This window comes from Rhea americana, unplaced genomic scaffold (genome assembly GCF_003343005.1).
Source record: "Rhea americana isolate MKP2758 unplaced genomic scaffold, rheAme1 scaffold_21, whole genome shotgun sequence".
Taxonomy (NCBI): domain Eukaryota; kingdom Metazoa; phylum Chordata; class Aves; order Rheiformes; family Rheidae; genus Rhea; species Rhea americana.
The window spans coordinates 2,560,671-2,579,918 of record NW_028186258.1 but is presented as its reverse complement, the minus strand read 5'-3'; the positions used below and the strand labels follow the sequence as shown (position 1 = coordinate 2,579,918).

General features: G+C 51.0%; 1 protein-coding gene across 3 annotated transcripts in view; it reads right to left on the bottom strand.

Annotated features, from left to right (window-relative positions):
- CACNA1G (calcium voltage-gated channel subunit alpha1 G) overlaps positions 1 to 19,248 on the bottom strand; it is a 105,438-nt gene that overhangs the window by 72,868 nt on the left and 13,322 nt on the right. For all 3 annotated transcript variants that reach the window (XM_085304591.1, XM_085304589.1, XM_085304590.1), the window contains exons 4-9: positions 18,423 to 18,582; positions 16,352 to 16,643; positions 15,734 to 15,826; positions 12,875 to 13,685; positions 12,738 to 12,782; positions 10,798 to 11,150 (exon numbers count right to left, since the gene is read on the bottom strand). In XM_085304591.1, the coding sequence (XP_085160717.1) occupies positions 10,798 to 11,150; positions 12,738 to 12,782; positions 12,875 to 13,685; positions 15,734 to 15,826; positions 16,352 to 16,643; positions 18,423 to 18,582 (1,754 nt within the window). The remainder of the gene's footprint in view (positions 1 to 10,797; positions 11,151 to 12,737; positions 12,783 to 12,874; positions 13,686 to 15,733; positions 15,827 to 16,351; positions 16,644 to 18,422; positions 18,583 to 19,248) is intronic.

The window sequence follows — 19,248 nt, the reverse complement described above, 5'->3', positions numbered from 1 at the left end:
TCCCCTCCGAGTTTTCTTCTTTCTAAGGAGATATTAAACATCCAAGTACATTTGTTTGCTGGCGTGAAAGCACACTGGCTAATATCAAGGGAATTTGGGGAGTGGATGATGAGGTCGGAGCTAGATGGCCTCCATTCCTACCTCATTCCAGCCATGACCCATAAAAGGAAAATGACTGTGCTGGAGCACAGGCACTTCATCTTCATCAGACCTGCATCCAGCCTCATGCACATGGGCATGTCCAGCAAGGATCCCTTCCCTCTTCTTGTCTACGACAGTGAGCTTCAAGCTGTGTGAATTTTGGTCCTGCCTTGCCTCCTGCCCCAGGATAGCTGAACAAAAGTGCAAATGCTCCCAAGAGATCTTCTATCTTGCTAACAGTAAAATATAACATCAAAAGATTTCTGTCTTGCCACAGTGCAAAAGTCTGGAGGGGGCAACTGGCCACAAGGCAGATCCCTTCTCATCCTGAGGCTTCTTGAGAGCACATCCAGAAGACCATGAAAACTTCTCACCTYTTCAGAAAACTGCAGAAGAAAACCTCCTGAAATCATTGCCATGGCAACTAAGGAAAAATACCACTGGAGGAAAATAACGACCTCAGCTATTTCCCAGGAAACACCACCAACATTTTACTGACTCATCACTTCTAGATTTTTTTTTAAACATACATAAGAAAAATCAATCAGGATCCACAAATGCAAGATTTGCCCTGCTCCTCAAACTGAGGTGCCTCTTGGTCTGCTCCAGGTGTTTAATCAATGGTTCTTCCAACTCAGTCAGAGAGAAGGAGATGAGGAGACATGACCAGCATTGGGTTAAGCTAAGTGGTCCTCCTGCTGTGCAGTCAAACAAAGTAAACATCTCATTAAAGCTAGTTGTAGCCTCAGAGCTTGCTCACCAGCTTTCGAAAGCAGGGAATCATCACCTGTACCCTACTATTCCACTGCTGACCTGCCAGGACCAGGAGCTGGCCCTATCTACCAAAGGCAAACCTCAAGCCTCTCTGCTTCTGCTACCAGTGGGGCTTTTAGCAGCAGCAATCACCTTGACCTGCAATGCTTTGTTTTCAGTTTCATTGCTTTGTCCTCTAGTTGTCCAACAACTTCTTCTAAATGCCTCTTTCTTGTTGCAGCCACACGGTTCACTATTTCCCCTGGGCCTTGGTGTCCATCGAGCTCCTGAACAGCTTCGGGAGGTTGACTGCAGCTTGCAGGCTCTGCTCCACAGATCTCCTGCTGGGCCCAGAGAAGGTTAGGTAGACTTCAGAAGCTCTGTGGAGCTATGGCTATCCAAAAAAAACACTTCAATCTCCTTCAGTAAATATAACTCCTCTTAGCTACAGAGACACTTGCTCTTTTATAAATAGAAACTCAATCCACACATACTTTCAGCAATGACATTCATTGTCTTTGAGGCTCCTTAAAAGGAACTGAGCTTTAGCTATTGTCTTGGGTCCGGCAGCTCTAACCTGAGCTCTGCTTAATCAGTCTGATACACTGATATGCTTTCTCTACTGATCCTTTGCCAAATTGATTTAAAGGAAGAAGTTCTCCCTCTGGAAGACAATTCAGAAAGTTGCAGGATTGCAGTGGCTCTCATTCTTCTCTTCCTGAATTGTCTCAGTCCCTGGGCTCTTCACCCATCCTGACACCAGGGTGAAGGATATTGCCGCATGAGATCTCAAGTATGCACTTCCAGAAGAGTCTGGACTGCATCTCATTAATCTCACATTCCTGCTGGCTCCACCTTCCCATCCCAGCGTGGTTATAGACAAAAAGGGCAGCACGCTCATTGCTCTGCAGACTGGGGAAAAAGCACTGCTGTGAAGTTCAGGATTTATAGCCATTTATACAAAGAAAATGACTTTGACAGACAACTGAACAAGTCCGGTTTCATCCCAGCATGGCATGGGAAAGGAAGATTTTGTTATAGATTGAATAGAGACTGAATATTTGATGCCACAGCGAGCAATACTGTAAGAAAGAGTGGAAAGCTGCTTTCATTTCAGAGAAATTGGAACTACCTACTCAAGAGGAACTCCCCTTCTGCCACGTCCTCTAATCTCTTCCAACTTCCCCTTATTCCTCTCCATTATAATTAACATACGTTCCTTTCTGCTCTCACCCCTTCATGGGGAAGGGGTCTGATCCCATGGACTTGGTGCTGCTCTGGCTGCAGGAAGCACAACTTTCTCCTCCACCACAAGCTTGCCCCCCAACATGGCCAAGGACCAAGTGCTGCACCATTGCAGGATGCTCATGCTCTGGCTCCTCCTGCCTCCCTTCCACTGGAAGGGTCAAAGGAGGGGTACAAATCTGGGGGAAAACGTAGCCAGGAGCATTCCAGGCCCTGCAGTAGCTGGCCAGCCCCCGGCCAGCCCTGAAGGGATCTGCCATGAATTATCCTTGCCCAGGAGCCATAAATATCACCAGTAAACCATGCTCTCCTCCAAGCCCTTGGGCTATGCTTTCTTCACCGCTCTCAGGAGGCACAGCAGATATTCTTGCCTGAACTCCTTATCTCTCTCAGCTTGAGATTTCAGGATGAATATTATCCCAGAAAATGCAAGAAAAACATGAACTGGCTCATCCATCTGCCCAGGTTTTGAAGGAGCTTAAGCCAAACAAAAGCTGCATTTCCACTTGGTCACACCTTGTAAGTACTTGAGATTTAAAGCCCTCTATTTCTAGTTAATCTAAACCAAGTTTCAAACTTATCTCCCCATTAGTACTTGAGAAGGTACCAAGGGGAGGGAAGGAGAAAAAAAGAAAGAATAAGGCTTTCTCCGTGCTACTCCTGCACAGTTCTGCTGAAACTGGGTTTCTTGCGCTGGTAACACTATCTCTAATGCTGACTGACTTCCATGGGGGAAAAGCTGCTCGTTTCTCAACATCAGCAAAAGAACAATTATAACATAGAGCTTGAAATCTCATGGATACCCAAGCAACCTGACAGCAGGAGCACCTGGTAGTTGGGTCACATCCTGCTCGCTTTGGGGCAGAGTGTGGCAAGAAGGGGGTTCTGCCAGGATGCAGCAACACCACGGCAGCGTCAGCACTGGGACCGAACTCTGGGTGAAGAGCTGGAAAAGGTGGAGAGGACTGATCGCTGCTAAATCATGCACAAAATGCTTGCAGATTTGCTGGTGTAAACCAGGGAAGCTACAAAAGCTYTCGCTATGTTTGCCAGCTTGCACCCGGCGGGGAACACCTGCAACAATCAAAGACGCAACACGGAGACGCACCTATCTGCGGAGAGCAGAGATTTTTCATCCTCACCAGGATGAAGCAAGTTTGGAGAACGCACATCATTTCCCATTGCGGCAAGCCTGATTCTTTTCTCAAGGCTGCCTGAGCGGYGATAACATGAGGGTGCTGGTGGCAGTTGAAACATCCACTGTGACGATATGATCTAAGGCAGCCTGAGTATTTCCAGGCTCTGAACAAAATTAACAGGAAGGGATTGACACTTACAGCCTCCCATCCCTGTAACTGAAGAAAACTTTAGTAGAAGACAGATGTCAAGAAATTCACATAGCTTCATGCCTAAAGCATCCGGAGAATTGAATTATCTGACAGAAACCCCATACATTTTCCTCTTGCATGAAATCTCGCTTAATTTTTAAAGAATTTAATCTCCAGATCCAGGACAAAGTCTACTTTATGGATAGGGCCTTTATTTTTAATACTCAGGAAAGCCCTGGCAGCACTGTATTTTTGGATGTTACTCCAGAAGAGCATTGTGATCTAGTCAATAAGAACATACAAGTTCCTACAAGACATCTTAAATCCATCAAAATACTAAGACAGCTGGATAACCCCTGGGGTCAATAAACAGAATTACCCCCAATAACAGACAGAGAACAGGTTTTGAAGCTGGTGATCCCAGTGATTAACAGCTCTGGTAGCTTCCATTAGCATCAATTTGACTCCCTTAGTCTCTAACAACAAACTGTTAATAAGAGTAATTTCTGGGTACGCAGGAGTCAACTGACTGTAGCATGTGCAGATGTATAGGGCACCTTCTTTTCCTACAGCCCATGTCCTGTGCAGCTGTAGCACTGAGAAAYTGAGTTGCAGCTAGATACAAGCAGTATCTGGGCAAAGACAACAGCCCTCARAGGAGGGGAAGCCTCGCAGCGCTGCCAAAGCGCTCATCACTTGGCTAAGATGAGCTGGCACCAGCCGGAGGGGCCGTGTCATGAAGTTAAACAGAGAAACGGCCTATGCACCAAAGTGGAAGCGGAGATACCTCCAGGAAGCTATGGTAGCGCGCGGCCGCGGGACCTCCCAGGCGCGCGTCCCCACAGGTTCGCGGGAAGAGCCCTGGGGCTGGCGGAGGTCGTCCTCCGAAAGGCTGTCTCGCTGATTTATGGGGATTCATGCACATGCCTAAGTGCTTTCCTGAATCAAGGCCTAACGAATTAGATTCACGTGGGAATCATCGCCTTAGAAACTCTGCTAGTTTCTAGGGCAGTAGGGTTCTCCTATCAAGCCCACRGATGGCGTAAAGCAGCAAGGCCCGGGTTGTGGTGGGATGCAGCGCCGGCTCACACCRGCGCACGATAAACACGGAGCTTGGCTGCAGGACCAAGCCATTGGCACGGAGCCCGTGGCGCGAGGAAGACGCCAGGCAGGCTGGGGTTGTGGGTCAGGCAGCGCACACTCTGCGAGAGCTGCGAGGCAGCCGAGATCCGGCTGCCTTCCCTGTGGGAGGTGAAAGACCTGYTGGAAAGATCTCATTTTGGCACACACAGACATTAAAGGACCAGCACTGATACACTCARATTCGCAGCTGCCTCCCACCATTCAGGTGTCCAGCAGCAGGGCATCCAACTTTACTTGAAACTGGTGGAGACCAAGATGATCTTGACTTCAAAGGGCTGCAGCTAACAYGGTTCAGATCTCAATACAGCCTCGGTTTCTGAAGGCAGCACTCCCAGCTGGATCCCAGACCTGCTGCTCTGTCCCCTCCRACCTGCCCAGGTGGTGGACACTAACACAGACTCATTTTAGGCCAGCAGCTCCTTCAGAGCATCCTCGAGCACTGGTGCACCAGCCTGCCCAGCCCCAGTGCACTGCTCCATTACACCACTTACCATGGAGCATTTCATTTTTTCTTCCAGATGGAAAAACCAATCCGCGAGCATTAGGATAGCCAAACCCTCCCAGCAAGCCGCTCGGAGACTACGATCCGCTCCCTGGGCTCGGCCCCGTGACCTGGCRCAGCAGTACCTCGGTCGCAGGTAGGGGCTAAGCCCGGGCAGCGCAGCACCGCAGCCGGCACGCGCGCAGGCGCTGCATGAGCCGTGCTCCGCGCTGGCCGCGGCGGCACACGCGGGCTGGGGTCTTGCCCGGGCTGTCCCGCCGCAGGGGGGGTTGCGGACGTGCCCTGTGCTGCAGGGCTGAGCATGTCCCCGCACAACCACCCCCTGCGCAGCCAGCCCGCCTCCCCTCTCCTCCCGGCTCCGGCACTCTGCAAATTCTTTTAACTGAACTTTGGCTTAAGACCCAACTCAAATCTGGAGGTTATGGGGCTCCAGACAAGTAGTAATTGTCACCTACCTTCTTCCCTGCACACTGACCTCATGGCAGAAGTATGTAAGTACCATTTGGGTCCCTCCAAGCCAGTAAGTTTTGTAACATCACTGCAGCTACCAACCCTTAACCYCCTCTCTCGATCACCCTGGATACCTGAAAATTTGACACACTCTAACTCCGATTAGGGAAGCTTCCATGCTCTCCAGGCTCTACTGTTTACATAAAGAGGCACTTTAATCCATTTTGCCAGATAGMTTTCCTTAGATGCTTTGGCACAGATGGTTGATATTTTCATGCTGCAGTGGTTATTAGATCGTAATGTTACCAGGGACAACTTTATATCATTTGTACAGCTATGCACTCTGGGCCCCTGCAGCTTCATGCACTACAAATTAAGCTTTAGATACTAACGTGAGTTTAGGCTGTTATTGAAAAGGTTACTCCTGCCTTCTGCAGAGGGAGTTTGCGCATCCGCTCACGTTCGAGGCGCTGCTGCTTTGTGCATTCGTATCTTGTATTGCTATAGCTGCTGATACCCCACCTGCGATTTTCCTGTTAGGCTGATGTCAGGTATTTCCTTTTCTCACTTCCCTGAAGAATTGCCTCCCAAGGATTATACACTTCTCTCCTTGGGTGCAGTCCCAGAGAGTCATTCACCCTTGCAATCTGTCCAACTTGCTCTTAAAAAAAACTTAACAAAAGGGTTTTTGTTTTTTGTTATAGGTCTGAAGCAGCTTCCTCCACCTTCCTTTAAAGACACCAGGGCTTTGGACCAATCTAGAGCCAAGGGTATATCCACAAGCTCCTGCCGTGCAGCTGCAGAGAGGCCGGTGCAGGACCTCCGAGTCAGGATCATGCCTCTCTCTTGTTATGTTAGCAGTGGTGAAACACTGCAGAGACGGCAGCTGAAATTTAAGCACTATTTAAACAAATGAATATGTAGGGTATAGTTCATACAATGTGAGTTCAGACAAGGAAAATCGGAACAGCCAGGCAGCTCAATGCAAACCAGATTTTAAAAACAAAAACAAAACCCCAAGCCCTTCCTTAAGGAAGCCCTTGCTGAATTTCTGCCCCTATGGAGAAGTCCAACATCACGCCTTGTACTCAGTCTCTGCATTTCACTCCAAGGAAGAACTTTAGAAAAAGCAGCATGTTATGGAACATAGTCTGGCCTACTGCCAGGGCTGGGGGGGAAAGCAGCAGAGAAAYCCTCTGGTTCAGCAGCACATTTTACTCCTGCTCTATGGCAGAACATGCTTTTGCAAAGCCCTAGCCATTTGACCCCACATCACTGCAGAGTCTCAGCCTCCCTAAGGCGAATCTGTCAATTGGTTCAACAGTGTATTTWAAACCCCCCGGAGTCTACCTTTAAATCATCTCTATACTTCTCTCTCTAAAGCTAATAGTTTCTACCTGCATTTTGCTTCATCTCTGTAGAAAAACAAGCTATTTAGTAGTCACATTAATAATCCGCAGCAATCTGGTTGTCATTTCCCTGATGGAAAATTTCACACTGCTGCCCAGCAGCAGCGACATGGTGAGTGTTATATGCACCTAAAGCTGCTCTGATTTCCTCCTACTAAATCCAGCTGCCATGAGAAAAGCAAGAATCACAGCCTTCTAATGGAGAAAGTGCAGAGGTAAACGCATTCAGGCGGATCTCCCCCTCGCACAGAAGCATGAACCACATGGGAACAACCTGATGCTGAGTGAGAAAGTCAGTGAATGCTATGGTAGGTCATGTCAGTAGGAGCTTAGAGAAAGCTCAAGTCCCAAGCTCTAAGCCAACTGAAGGCAAAATATTTGCTGTCAATGACTTCACTGGGGAGCGTGCTMTGCAGAGAGGACTGGGATGAGAGGTCCTGAGCTAAACAGATAAACTGCCTTTTGCTACATCCATTCAGCACCCAAAGCGATAATAGTTGTGGGTGAATGCAAAGGAACAGCCAGAGGTGGATGGATGACGGTTTCAATGCACTTCCAATTTCCACTCGTTTCAATAYGCCTTCAAACCACCAGTCTCTTCCTAAATATCCCAGACCTGGCCTTCTCTGGTTAATAGGTCTGCTAAGCAACTGACTGYGACAGCTTTTTAGTCTTCCAGGCATCCTTCAGGGAGAAAAGCAGGGCTCTCCAGGATGCCTGTCCCAAGGCAAGATGCAAAGCCTTCAGAGGAGCACACTTCCACCAGGCTATGACTGGGAGCTTGGCTGCCTAGCCCACGTTTCGAAGTCCAGGATGCTCTGGAGGTCTCAGCACAAGCGAATCCCTCCCAAAACCACCAAGGAACCACGGGTGGGCACAAGCCCTCCTCCTCTTCACACAGTAGCCACCAATCATCCTCCCTCACCCACACTAGCATCTCCCCTCCGGCRAGATGCTGGCAAGCAACACAAAGCTTTTGATACACCACCATAAAACATGTCCTGAAAGTATTTATCCTAGTAAAACTTACTACRTCCAGGGCAACCTGGTGTGAAAAACCCAAGAGGTAAATATTCATTAAACAAGCAGAGAGGTCAATGCAGAAACGCACGGAGCCAAGTACTCCACAAGCCCCCTCACTTCCTTGCAAACAGTCAGCCAACGAAGATAAATTTGACAAGGTTGAGCACTTGCACTTTCAAGAAGGGCTCTCATAAAAGAAAAATCACATGTTTCAGTGTTTATAATCTCTGCAGAAAGGCCTGGTCCAGCATTTCTCCACTCTAATTCCTGCTCTCATAACTGTCAGATTAGGAAACTGCAGACTATAAGCCTCTCGAGTTTACAGAAAAACACCTCTCTGCTCCCTGCCACCGCTTTAAGCGGATGAACTAACAAAACCAAGYTCTGCTATTCGCTCCAAACGCCTGGAAGAAAGGAATCTGGAACAGTAGTAGTTTCAAAACGCCATCAAGAAAAGCAACCACCCACAGCGTCTGGAATCCCCCCACACACTTGTCAGCTCCCTTCACCTTGTTACCCAAAAACGGCCACAGAAATCCACCTCTTCCCGTCCACCTGCCTGTGGGGATTTCACTGCTGGCCAAGGCAGAGGCCAAGAGCCTCCCGACACGTTTCCCCCGAGCCCAAAGCACAGGAATGGGAGAGTCACGTYGTCTTTAGCGCGTTTTTACTTAAAATCTTAATGACAGCAGTGCCTGGCGGTGCGAGAAGGCTGAGAACCCAATGCCCTGGATGAATGCGACACCTCCGCTTAAAATAGGTAGGGCCTGCGATGGCCTCACGCTGCTACAGCGTGAGGGCACCTACCATCTCCGTGCTGCTTCTAAGCCAATGCTGTTCCAAGTGAGGACGGACCCTGTGCAAGCTTGATGTGCATGGATCTGTCACAGAGGGCTTTTCCCAAGCCACCTTTTCTCGGGAGCTCACTGCCAATGCTTGGCCTTTAGCCCTTGATGGGAAGGTGACGTTGTTGCACACTGCCTCYCTCAGACCACGCACGGAGAGCTTGCACGGGCAGATCCTCCAGGGGCTTCTCACAGTGGACGCCAACCCTTGAAGGTGTGCCCCTTGGACAAACCCAGCGAGACGCGGCAGCGATAGCACAGCCCAAGTACTGCTTATCCGCTCTCACCTTTCAGCTAGCCAGAGGAGGAATACAAATTTTGATCCGTTTCTGTGATCCACCTCCCYGCAGGTTCTTAAGAGATGATCTTCCTGATATTATTAAACAAACGAGGAATCACTAAAGCTTCCTCTTGCGCACAGGCGAGTGYTTCCCAGAAAGGTCACTGCGTGAAGGTGAAACAGCACTGACTGATCCTACCTGCAGGACTTCAGTGCGCATCTCCAGTTAATGTGTACTGAAAACAAAGGTTAGCCAGCCAGACCGTATTAGGACATCAGGGGGAACGTGCTGCTCTGAAGGGACACATTTAGCACACTGAGGAGATCGGAGTCTCCCGAGCATTTAGGCATTAATGCCACAGGAAGACATGGGGATTTGGAGCTGTTTCGGTGTGGCTCCATCTGCAGCCACCCCACTGATGACAGGAGATAAACGCAGGGGAAGAAATGCCTCTGCATGCAATTGGAACRACTGCGCAAACACAAAACGTGCCAGAAAGGGCAAAAAGTAAACAACAATGACTTGAAACACAAGGGAGTTCCCAGAAAATGCTGGCGGCGGGACAGGGTCCAGGGGGTGGAAGAGCCGCTGTGTCCAGGAGCTTCCCGAGAGGCGCTGGGCGAAGCACCGCGCCGAGACGCCTGGTGCAGGCAGCGCATCCCCTCCCAGATCCCCTGCACCGGCAGCCTCGAGYGCTGCGCTCGAGAGAGCTGCCTAAGGCGGTTTTGCAGGACCTAAGCATCCAGGCGGATAAACTCTTCCCTCCCTCCAAATGCAGCCGAAGTGCGTGGCCACCGGGAAATGACTGATCCGGTCCGTGTACGGGCAGGGGTTTCGGCGGACCCCCATCGGGCAGCTGAGCTGAGCGCACCCGCGCCAGGCACGCCACTGCCTGCAGCCACGAAACACTAGGTGAAAGGGCTCCTGCAGCCCTTATGGAGATGCTTCAAGAGGAACGCCACAACTTCTTTTCTTAATGACTATATATAGGGGAAGGATCTGCTGGGTGACAAGTGCATGAAAGCCTAGAGCAGAGCAGCCTTGTGCCTGCAAGGGCTGAGATAATACAGCGGAGGAGTAGGCTGCGATGAGCCTATTTTGGATTCAGCACACTGTTGCTGTAGCATTCACTGGGGAGGCAAAGGCATTTGTTACGTCCTCTCCAGGGACTGGAAATTCAATAGACTTTCATGCCTGCAGCTGTGCTGACCCCGCAGCCCACYGCCACGAACAGCGCCACCAGAATTGCCAAGCTGAAACAAAAGCTGTGGCAAACCACTGGCTCCTCCGGTTAGCCTCCACACTAGAAAAACCAGAAATACATGGYGCTTTCTGCATGACAGTGGTCTCGTCACGGAGCAGAGCATCCCTGGCAGGGCCAGGACATGGGGCTGTGATGAGGCTGAGCACTGTTTGACCCTATTTACAAGCTAGAAACATGCTCAGATGAGAAAATGCAGCCCTGTCTTCCTCCTGCTCAGGGCATAGCAGACCCTTTGCCACTGGGTCCCTTCACTCAAGACCCTAGCAGCTCTCACCTCCAACTCAGRGACACCAAAGGTGCCAGGGCTGCCTGGTCAAACCAAGGCTCCAGGACCAAGGCAAGTCATTTTCCCACAGCGAAGCGACTCCCGAGAGCCAAGATACAGCAGTGCAGTGCCACGCGGGCATGCTTACCTGCTCGTGGTACTCGATGCCCATGCTGAGCGTGTTGATGAGGATAGCCACCATGATCCCACGGCCAAAGTATTTGCTGTCCACGATCTTCCTGAAGGTCTCACAAACCATGTGCCAGAAGGCCAGGACCCGGCTCACTCTCTTAACACGGGCTTTCCCCCGCTGAGGGTCTCTCTGGTCACTGTAGTGGGCGTCCTGCGTAAACTCATACACCCCGTCGCTGTCCGAGTCGGCCGTCTCGTTGTCCGTGAGCTCTGCATCATTGGCCAGCGTCTTGAGGCAGTAGGGGCAGCTGTCAGGGTTGCTGGAACCACCGTCCARCTTGGTGCAGGGGGCGGAAAGCTTGCAGGTACCTGAAACGCCAGCAAAGCACATTCAGGGGATCCCACCAGCCAGCCCGGGTGGCTCGGAGCGCAACGGGAGGAATCCCCTGGCCCTTCTAGCGCCAAATTGTTGCCTGCTAGATATTTCCTAAGGGAAGAGGACTGCTTCTGGCTCTCTTGCTGCTGGGCCAGGTGAAGCAGCAGCAGCTCTGATACTGTTAGAAGGACCTGCRTGCAGGGCAGATCTTGGAGAACAGCCTCGCCAGAGGATGTCCCACCCGCGGGGTCAACACAGAGGAGACACAACTCCCGGAGGTCCAGCCCTCTGCCTCCTCCCCTCTTGTGCTGCCCTCCTCAAATGCTTAGAGGGGCCTAGACAGAACCTTCACTCCCCAGGTGCCTTCTCCCTCCTTACTGCGCGCTGCCTCCAGCCGAGGGGCCCTAACCCATCTCATTAGCCCCACGGCCCTTGAGGCACAGGGAAGCAATCGATGGGCTCCGCTGGCACACCGCGTTGCAATCAGCGGGAGCGCCGCGGCCAGCAGCCTGCTTTCCTCCTCCCGCTGTTTGCTGATACTTCAAAATTGCCAGCTTCCCCTTAAACACACGACTTGCAGCCTGCTCCGTACAATGGCAGCTCCCAGCTGCCAGATGGCTCCCCTAGTCGACGATGGAAGTGGGATATTCTCTTAAAAACACGGGCTGGCTGCAAAAGGAAGGGAGAGGCTATTTACCAAGTGCATTCCTGACCCATCCACAGCAGCAAACATCGGTTTGAGTAAAAACCATCTCAGAGCCCAGCTCTATTTAGTTGTTCTCCAGCGAGGCTCTGGAACTGCTGGAAAACTTTGGCTCTTCTCTGCACTGGTCTTGGCTGGAAAGGTTAAAACTTGTGGTGAAACAGGCTGCTGGGACAGGGGTGCACATGATATTGGAAAGCTTGGCTTAGAAACGCCTCTTGGAGGCTGAGAGAGTTTGAACTAGACCAGCCTGAGCTTCCAAACCTCAGGATGTGGAGGGGAAAAGAGAGTCTTGCGGTGAAGGTATGAAACCCCCAATTTAGGAATGCTGCGTTCAGTTTCTGGCTCTGTTACAGACTTCCTGAGCAAATCACTTAGGGTAGATTTTTAATACTCAGCATCTGCGATTGCCATTGAGAACTTCTGAAAAGCAGACATTTGATCTCTCTGAGCTTTGGGTCCCTTGGAGAGTGGAGCTAAGCAGTACTCAAGGGTGTGCTGAGGGACTCGGGTCACTTAAATCTGGAAGGTGTCCACATCCGAACTCAGCAGCAAGCAGCAGGCAACGGAGACATCGGCAACTCCCGCGTTTTATCTAGGAAGGCCCCTTTTGAAAGGGCTGAGTTTAGCTCCGGGTCTGSCCTGCATCACTGAGCCCATTCCAGCCTATTCTGTGAGTGCAGTGATTTTGGGAGTGCTCCCTGTAATCACAGAATAAACTGTGAGGGTGGAGGGGGAAGCGAAGAAAAGAAAATCAGTTCATTGCAAACATTAATTTCCTTTGGATTTTTACAAGTAAGAAGCCTGGGAGGTTGAAAATTTTCCTGGCTTTGACTGTAAGACATTTGGTGGGTTGGAAGACTCCTGTTGGCCTTACCTGGAAAGCCATCACCTTTATCTGTAACGTGGACCGAAAAGAACCCTGGAAAGATTCAGTGGAAAGAAAAAGAAATTAGAATCTCTCTCTCATTTCTGAAACACAAGCAGAGGCTGATCTCCAGCCCCAGCACTCACCAGTACTCTGTGTCTCCAGCAGCTTGTGCATGGTGCTGTACGGCCCTGGAGGTATGTTAAAGTTTGTTAGGGTGCTGGCCCCAGCGCCGACTGCAGCTTCTCCTAAGCTCTTCTCTCTCAGTATCTCATGGGAGGTACTTGGGTGTACAGTGGGGTAGACCTTGCTGCCGACTATGTTCTTGGGGATGCCTTCTGGGCTTGGCAAGCTGAGGCCCGGCTGCGTGAGGGACGACCTGCAGCGGACTGGCTCGAAATGGCAGTCGGCATGGTAGATGCTGTGGATGGACTCGGTGTTGCTGGGAGCAGCACCGGGGGCGGCGTGGGGGTTTGATGCCGAGGACGGGAGCATGAGCCGGTTGGTCCCGTTCTGAAGCGAGCTGGTTTCCACGTCGCTGATCTCCGGGCTGGCACGGGGTGCCCGCAGGTTCCCGTTGCCCAGGTGGTAGTGGTGGTGGTGGTGGTGGTGGTGGTGAATGAGGTGGTGCACAGAGGATCTTTTCCTGCTCCGGTGCTTCCCAGCCTGCCTGTCAGCCGCTGCCTTGCTTGCGGGGCTGGGGAGGAAGCCCATCCTCACCCCCGCCGCCCGGTACACCTCCATGAGCTGTTTGCTGCCTTTACGGGCAATGTACACCAGGTACTTGAGAAGTTCATCGTAGCAGCTACCCGGCTCCGAAAAGCTGGCAAGGGTGCTAGCATTGGACAGGTACCTCACCCGCTGCTCCTTCATCAGCTGGCTCTCGCGCTGCTTCGTCTCGGAGAACTGCGTCGCTATAACCACTAGGCAGAGGTTGATCATGAAGAAGGAGCCCACCTAAGGGGAGCGAGGCGTCAGGCGCGTCGCGGAGAGGGCAGGATGGGCATCCCTGCTGCCAAGTAGTCCCATAGCCCCATCCCTGCCCCTGGGGATTCCCTTCCCACAGCCCAAGCTGGGGCGAGTGAACGAGCGCTGGTGAGCCGCGGCCCCCTTCTCTGCCCCGCCGGGAGCAAAAGGGGGCTCCCCCGTGTGCGTGCGACTCTTTTGGAAGAGTGCCCTGGGCTTGGCCCGCCAGACAGCAGGAACTGGCAGACTTTGCAGACAGGGGAGGTTTTAGAGCAGAGCTGAGAGAGGACAGAGATGTGGCTTTCTGAACCCGGATGGCATGAGTGTGCCGTGGGAAAGCAGGTGCCTGGGCTTAGCCAGAGGGCCAAAAGCAGCGGTGGGAGAAGTCACCCCGGGACACTAACGCAAGGCTAGGAGGGGAAGAGAAAACACCAGCAGCTCGAGCCAGAGACGAGGGAGGACGGTGCAGGGCCAGCAAGGGCACGAACGGCAGCAGCGGGGTGCGTGCGCGCAGAGGGGAGAGCCCATCGGTGGGGGGCATGCCGAGCAGCTGACTCATCCCCGAGCCCCCGCCCTGGGGACTCCCACGCCAGGGCTCTACCGAGAACGTCAGAGATCAAAGATGAGAGCAGATTATTTTGACAAAAAAAGCTTTTGCTCTTTTAAGATTTTGTTTTTCTGTCTCCGTAGACAGCAGTTGTAATTATCACAATTAGTGGCATTACGATGAATGCACCGAGCCTGACTGATGGGAGGGTTTTTTCTAGCAGTGTGTGGGTAGCTTGTGAGCAGATCCCTTTCCTCTGCTAACTGGATTTGCAGGTTACTGTTACGCAAGGGCATCAGCAGTCTGCATCCACAGCTTTGAGATTTTATTTCAAACCAGGTTTTCATGAGGTTCTGCTTCCTGCGGAAGCCAGCTTGGATCACAAAGAATAACTAATGTCCCTAGCCCCTGCTAACAGTTTGTCACACACTGCTAATGGTACTCACACGACATCTGGGAAAGCACCATTTGCCCTCCCTCTCTCTTGTTCCAGAGAGGCAGAGAACAAGGGACTGTTTCTTTTCTTCAGAGGCTGATAGATGAACCAGAAAAAGTGACAYGGACTAAACAGATTCCTACCTTCTCACCAGAGTTCAAGTCCTGGTTTGATGAGGATCAGAAATYCATGCAATGGTCTAATGAAGGATGTGCAGCTCTTTTGCTGGACTTAGTCCAATTAGACAGGAAGACTCATCTCACTTAYCTAAGCTACATCTGAGTGAGGCACCTAATGATCCTTTAGAATCAGGAGAGGAATAGGCACATCAAGTCTGTAATGCATCTAATTTATTTTAGATATCTACCTTTAGATGAGATGAATCACCCCTTAAAGCACCTATTTTTCTCACTTGATGATAGAGTCTAGACAACRAGCTCAGCTAGTTGCTGTAGACCTCTCTGCTTGCAAAGAGGAACCCCATCACGAGGTCTCCCCCATGGAAATGCTTCGTTGGCTCCTTTGTGGGTGGTCTCAGATGAGGCTGTGAAGTGTGGGTGGACTGTGGGGACTGATCTGTTCCCTCCTTTATAAAAGTTGCTCTCTGACATGTGGGCCTGTTTTCCTGGAATGCCCATTCTCCACCGAGGACTCCAGCCAGCTGGGCTCTTCCATAAGGGGGCATTTCAGAGCAGCCTCCTCCTCCAACCACAGTTCAGAAGCTGATTGGGAAATTTGCCGATCTTTTAAGCTTAAAGTCAAGGAAGCAACAAAAGGGAGGGGAATTGGAGGACAAGGAGAGAAGCAATAGAAGCAGCAGCACTAGCAGTGTATCTACCACAGCCTTCCTTCATGTTTGCAGCAAAAGGCAGCTGCACGTGCAAATACAGCAGCTAGTTAGGAGCAATGCTGTAATAAAGCTGTGTGGCTTCCAGCAGGGAGTCTCTACCTCTACCTCTCCTAGGTAGAGACACTTAATGTATTATCTGCCCTGTTGCTCTGGGTCACACCAGTACAGTAGGAGGAAACACACATTCACAGGATCAGGCAACTCACAATGATCAGGAGAATGAAGTAGATGAAGTTGTAGAAGGAGTGCGCATCCATGACGAAGTACATGATGTCCACCCAGCCCTCCAGTGTGATGACCTGGCAGAGACAGGGAAGGGAATACAGACCCATCAAGGCACAGTGGTAACACCAAGTGCACAGGCAACACTTCTCAAAGCTGGGTCATGTCTGGTGCCTTGTCTCAGTGCACAGCAAGGCACTAAGGAGCCAAATCCTACTCACATTGATGCCAAGAGTCACATTGCCAGCTGTCCAAAATGTAGGCTGACTCCAGCCCTTCTTTCCCAGACAGGCCTAAGGCCCACAGCTGCATTTTGCAGATGCAGGGGCAGGCTCTAGGCTCTGCTCCACCCCAGGGTACTCTTCCTGCGTACACAAAGTGTTTGGAGACGGGGGCTTTGTTCTGCGGGTGTGAGGTGGAAGCATCTTCAAAGCAGATATCAGATTGTCTCCCTGGCGTTTGGAGTACCCTTGGACTACTATACAGGTGTGTTCTGGGTGCTGAATAGCTTCTGGGAATTTGATTATACAGCCCCTGGGAACATGTGGGTAGACCCAACCTGCTGCTTCCTTCCCTGGTRACAGTCTGCACACAGGGCTCACCTGAAATATCGCAATCCAGGCATAGCCGATGTTATCGAAGTTGATGGCTCCTTTGAAAGGGTTGTGCTCCCCAGCAGAACAGTTTGTGTAATACTGGTTCCAGTTGACGCAAGACGTGTTGGTGGTGTCGTTGTAGGAATAATAATCCAGGGTGCACTCAAGACCTTCTTCCCTCCGCGTTGGGATGCTTCGGCAGTAGCGCATCCCGTTCTCGCGGGGCTGGGAGCAGATGAAGGGATTCTCATCTTCGTTCTCTGTCTGGTAGTAGCGCTCCAAATCCACTGTGTAGGGGCTGAAAGAGTGCAGACGTGGCTGGGTCTTGCACACTGATTACAGGCAGTCTGCCCAGGTAACAACTGTAACAGCAATGAAGCCTGAAATCTTTTGTTGTGGGTGCTAAAGCTCTTTGAAAAGGAGAGTCCTCAGCCCTTCTGCAGGCCCCAGCAGGGGAGATCAGATCCCTATCTGGTTTCAGGAAACTGAGGCACTGCCCTCAGCCACCCAAAACTGGGACCTCTCACTCCTGCCATGTATAAACTCCTTGCTACTGGAAGGAAAGGAAAGAGAATGAAATAGAGGAATAGAAAAAGAAACATGAGGAGGAAAGACGTGAATGAGGTTGGTTGGACGGTGTCAAAGTGGAGCTATGTTCAATGCTACGATTTTGGAGCAATCGCTCTGACAACACCCCATCAAAAACTGTTCCAACTTTGACTTTAGGGGACTAATAGTAGGATTTTTCCCAGCCGGGCTTCTGTAAAGTGTTCTTGCTGCAATAAAACGGGAATCAGTGAATTTATGCTCATGTGTTTCCTGTCCTGGATATCTAAGACTGGCTTTGGGAGATCCCTGTATACAGTCTCCCCAGCTTGTTGAACGAGTCAGGGCCTTCCCTCCGCATTTCACAGTGACTATTAAGCACCAGATAGACTATAAATTCCCTCCGAGGGCGGCCTGACAACAGCAAGCCAGGCAAAAACCTCTTTGGGGAGATGTAACAACCTACGGTCAGCCAGCGACTGGTTTCTTGCTCAGCAAACAGCTATCCCCTTAATGCTGCCAGGACTCCCACTAAAGCTTGCAAAGATATTTTTAAGCCTAGTTCAGCCCAGTTAATTCCTGCAGAATTGCCTTTAATACCCTTCAAAGCTTATCTAAGCCCCTGGAATTCTGGTTCAATTAAAGAGCACCCAAACCTGTGGCTCTATTGGATTTCCTCAGTGGTGAATCAGTCCCTTTGCTCTGTTGCCATTTTATTTAAAAGGGCCTTGTCCCGCTAATGAGCCTCCTACTCCCCTCCGAGGACACAGCCTAGGAGAGGGGTGGCAGCTGGTTAGGAAATGCGTGGGAGAGGATAAAAGCTGCATCGCTCCAGTGAGCGAGCTCCAGGCCCGAGAGCTGTCTGGTCGCGGCGACCTCTCCGTGATCCTGCCGTGCGTAAGATGGAGAGACTTTGGGAYTGCAGGACTCTCGCATCCCGGTGTGGATCTAACCGGATCAGCACTTGGGAGCCTGCATTTGGAAGTGATCGACTGAGAGTTTTGGAGCCTTTCTTTTGCTACCGCGGCTAGCACCCCTAACAGGGACCAGGAGGTCTAGCACGTTGGTATCGTCCTTATGGTTTTTCCCGGTTCACGGCACTATTTGCGGCACTGTTGCCCTGTGTGAATACTGCTAGATCACAGAGCACCAGCCCAGGGCTGGACGCTGCTGTGTCACGCGCTGGTGCGACCCGGGGCCCTGGTCCCGCTCCCTGGAGCGGTCTGTCCCCTCACAGGCACACGGCTGCAGTGAGCCGCAGCAGGTGACTGGATGGAGCACCCGTCGTTGGCGGATGTCCCGTGGGCACGGGCCCACCACACTGCAGACAGCCTGTCCCCGAGCCCACTGCATTCCTCGGACAAAACCCCACGTAAGTCAGTCCTGGAGCCGCCGCCACCTCCCTTGCACCGAGCCCGCGGCCCGGTGAGACCCTGGCAAGGTTTCCTCCAGCACTGGCAGGATAAGGATTTGCCCAACGTGGAGACACTTGTGCTGCCCACCCCACATCAGGAGCCTGCTCCACACTCACATGCTGAAGTTCTCTGGTAGGAAGCAGCGGTTCCTGAGCAAACCTGCCCACAGCTGGACTCCCACGATGCCAAAGATGAAGAAGACAAAGAAACAGAGGAGGAGGACGTTCCCTAGCATGGGTAGTGTGTCCAGAAGAAGTGTCACCAGGATGCGCATACCTGAGGCAAAGAGGAAGCTGTCATTAAAGAGAATTTTTCATATTCCAGCTATGTCCTCCTACACCTTTCCTTTCCATCCACACTCCATACTTTTCCATCCCCTACCGTCCAGCTGCCCTCCCACCCAATGTCCCTTCCTTCACTCCTCGTCTCAATTCCTCCTTTCCTCTCAAAGTCTTCTCCAGCTATACTTCTCCAGCTGCTCCCATCTTCCCAGAGACTGACCTCAGCCATGCCCTTGCTCTGTCACATTCCTTTCCCCACTCCCAATATATTAAAATTCCCTTCCATTCTTAATTCCTCCCATCTACCCTAAATCCCCTTTCTGCCTTAAGATACAGGACTTTCTCTGGCAGTTAATTCTCACAAGTTCAGGAACAGCAAGTTCCGTAACAAAGACAAATTGATGATGACTTCAACTTGACATTTACACACACGAAAAAAACTGATTTCATCTGACATCTCTGTAATATTCTGCTCATCTCTCTTTTTCCTTCTTTTCTTATCTTCTGCATTCTCTTGCTTGCTTATATTGATTTTCATTTAAATAAATCTTTCCTGTTGCACTCTTTACTTTGATACTTGAAAATGACTGTTTTTCTCTATTACCTGATACTGTCACCTCCTCTACCAGTTTTTTTTTTTTTTTTTTTTTTTTTTTTTTTT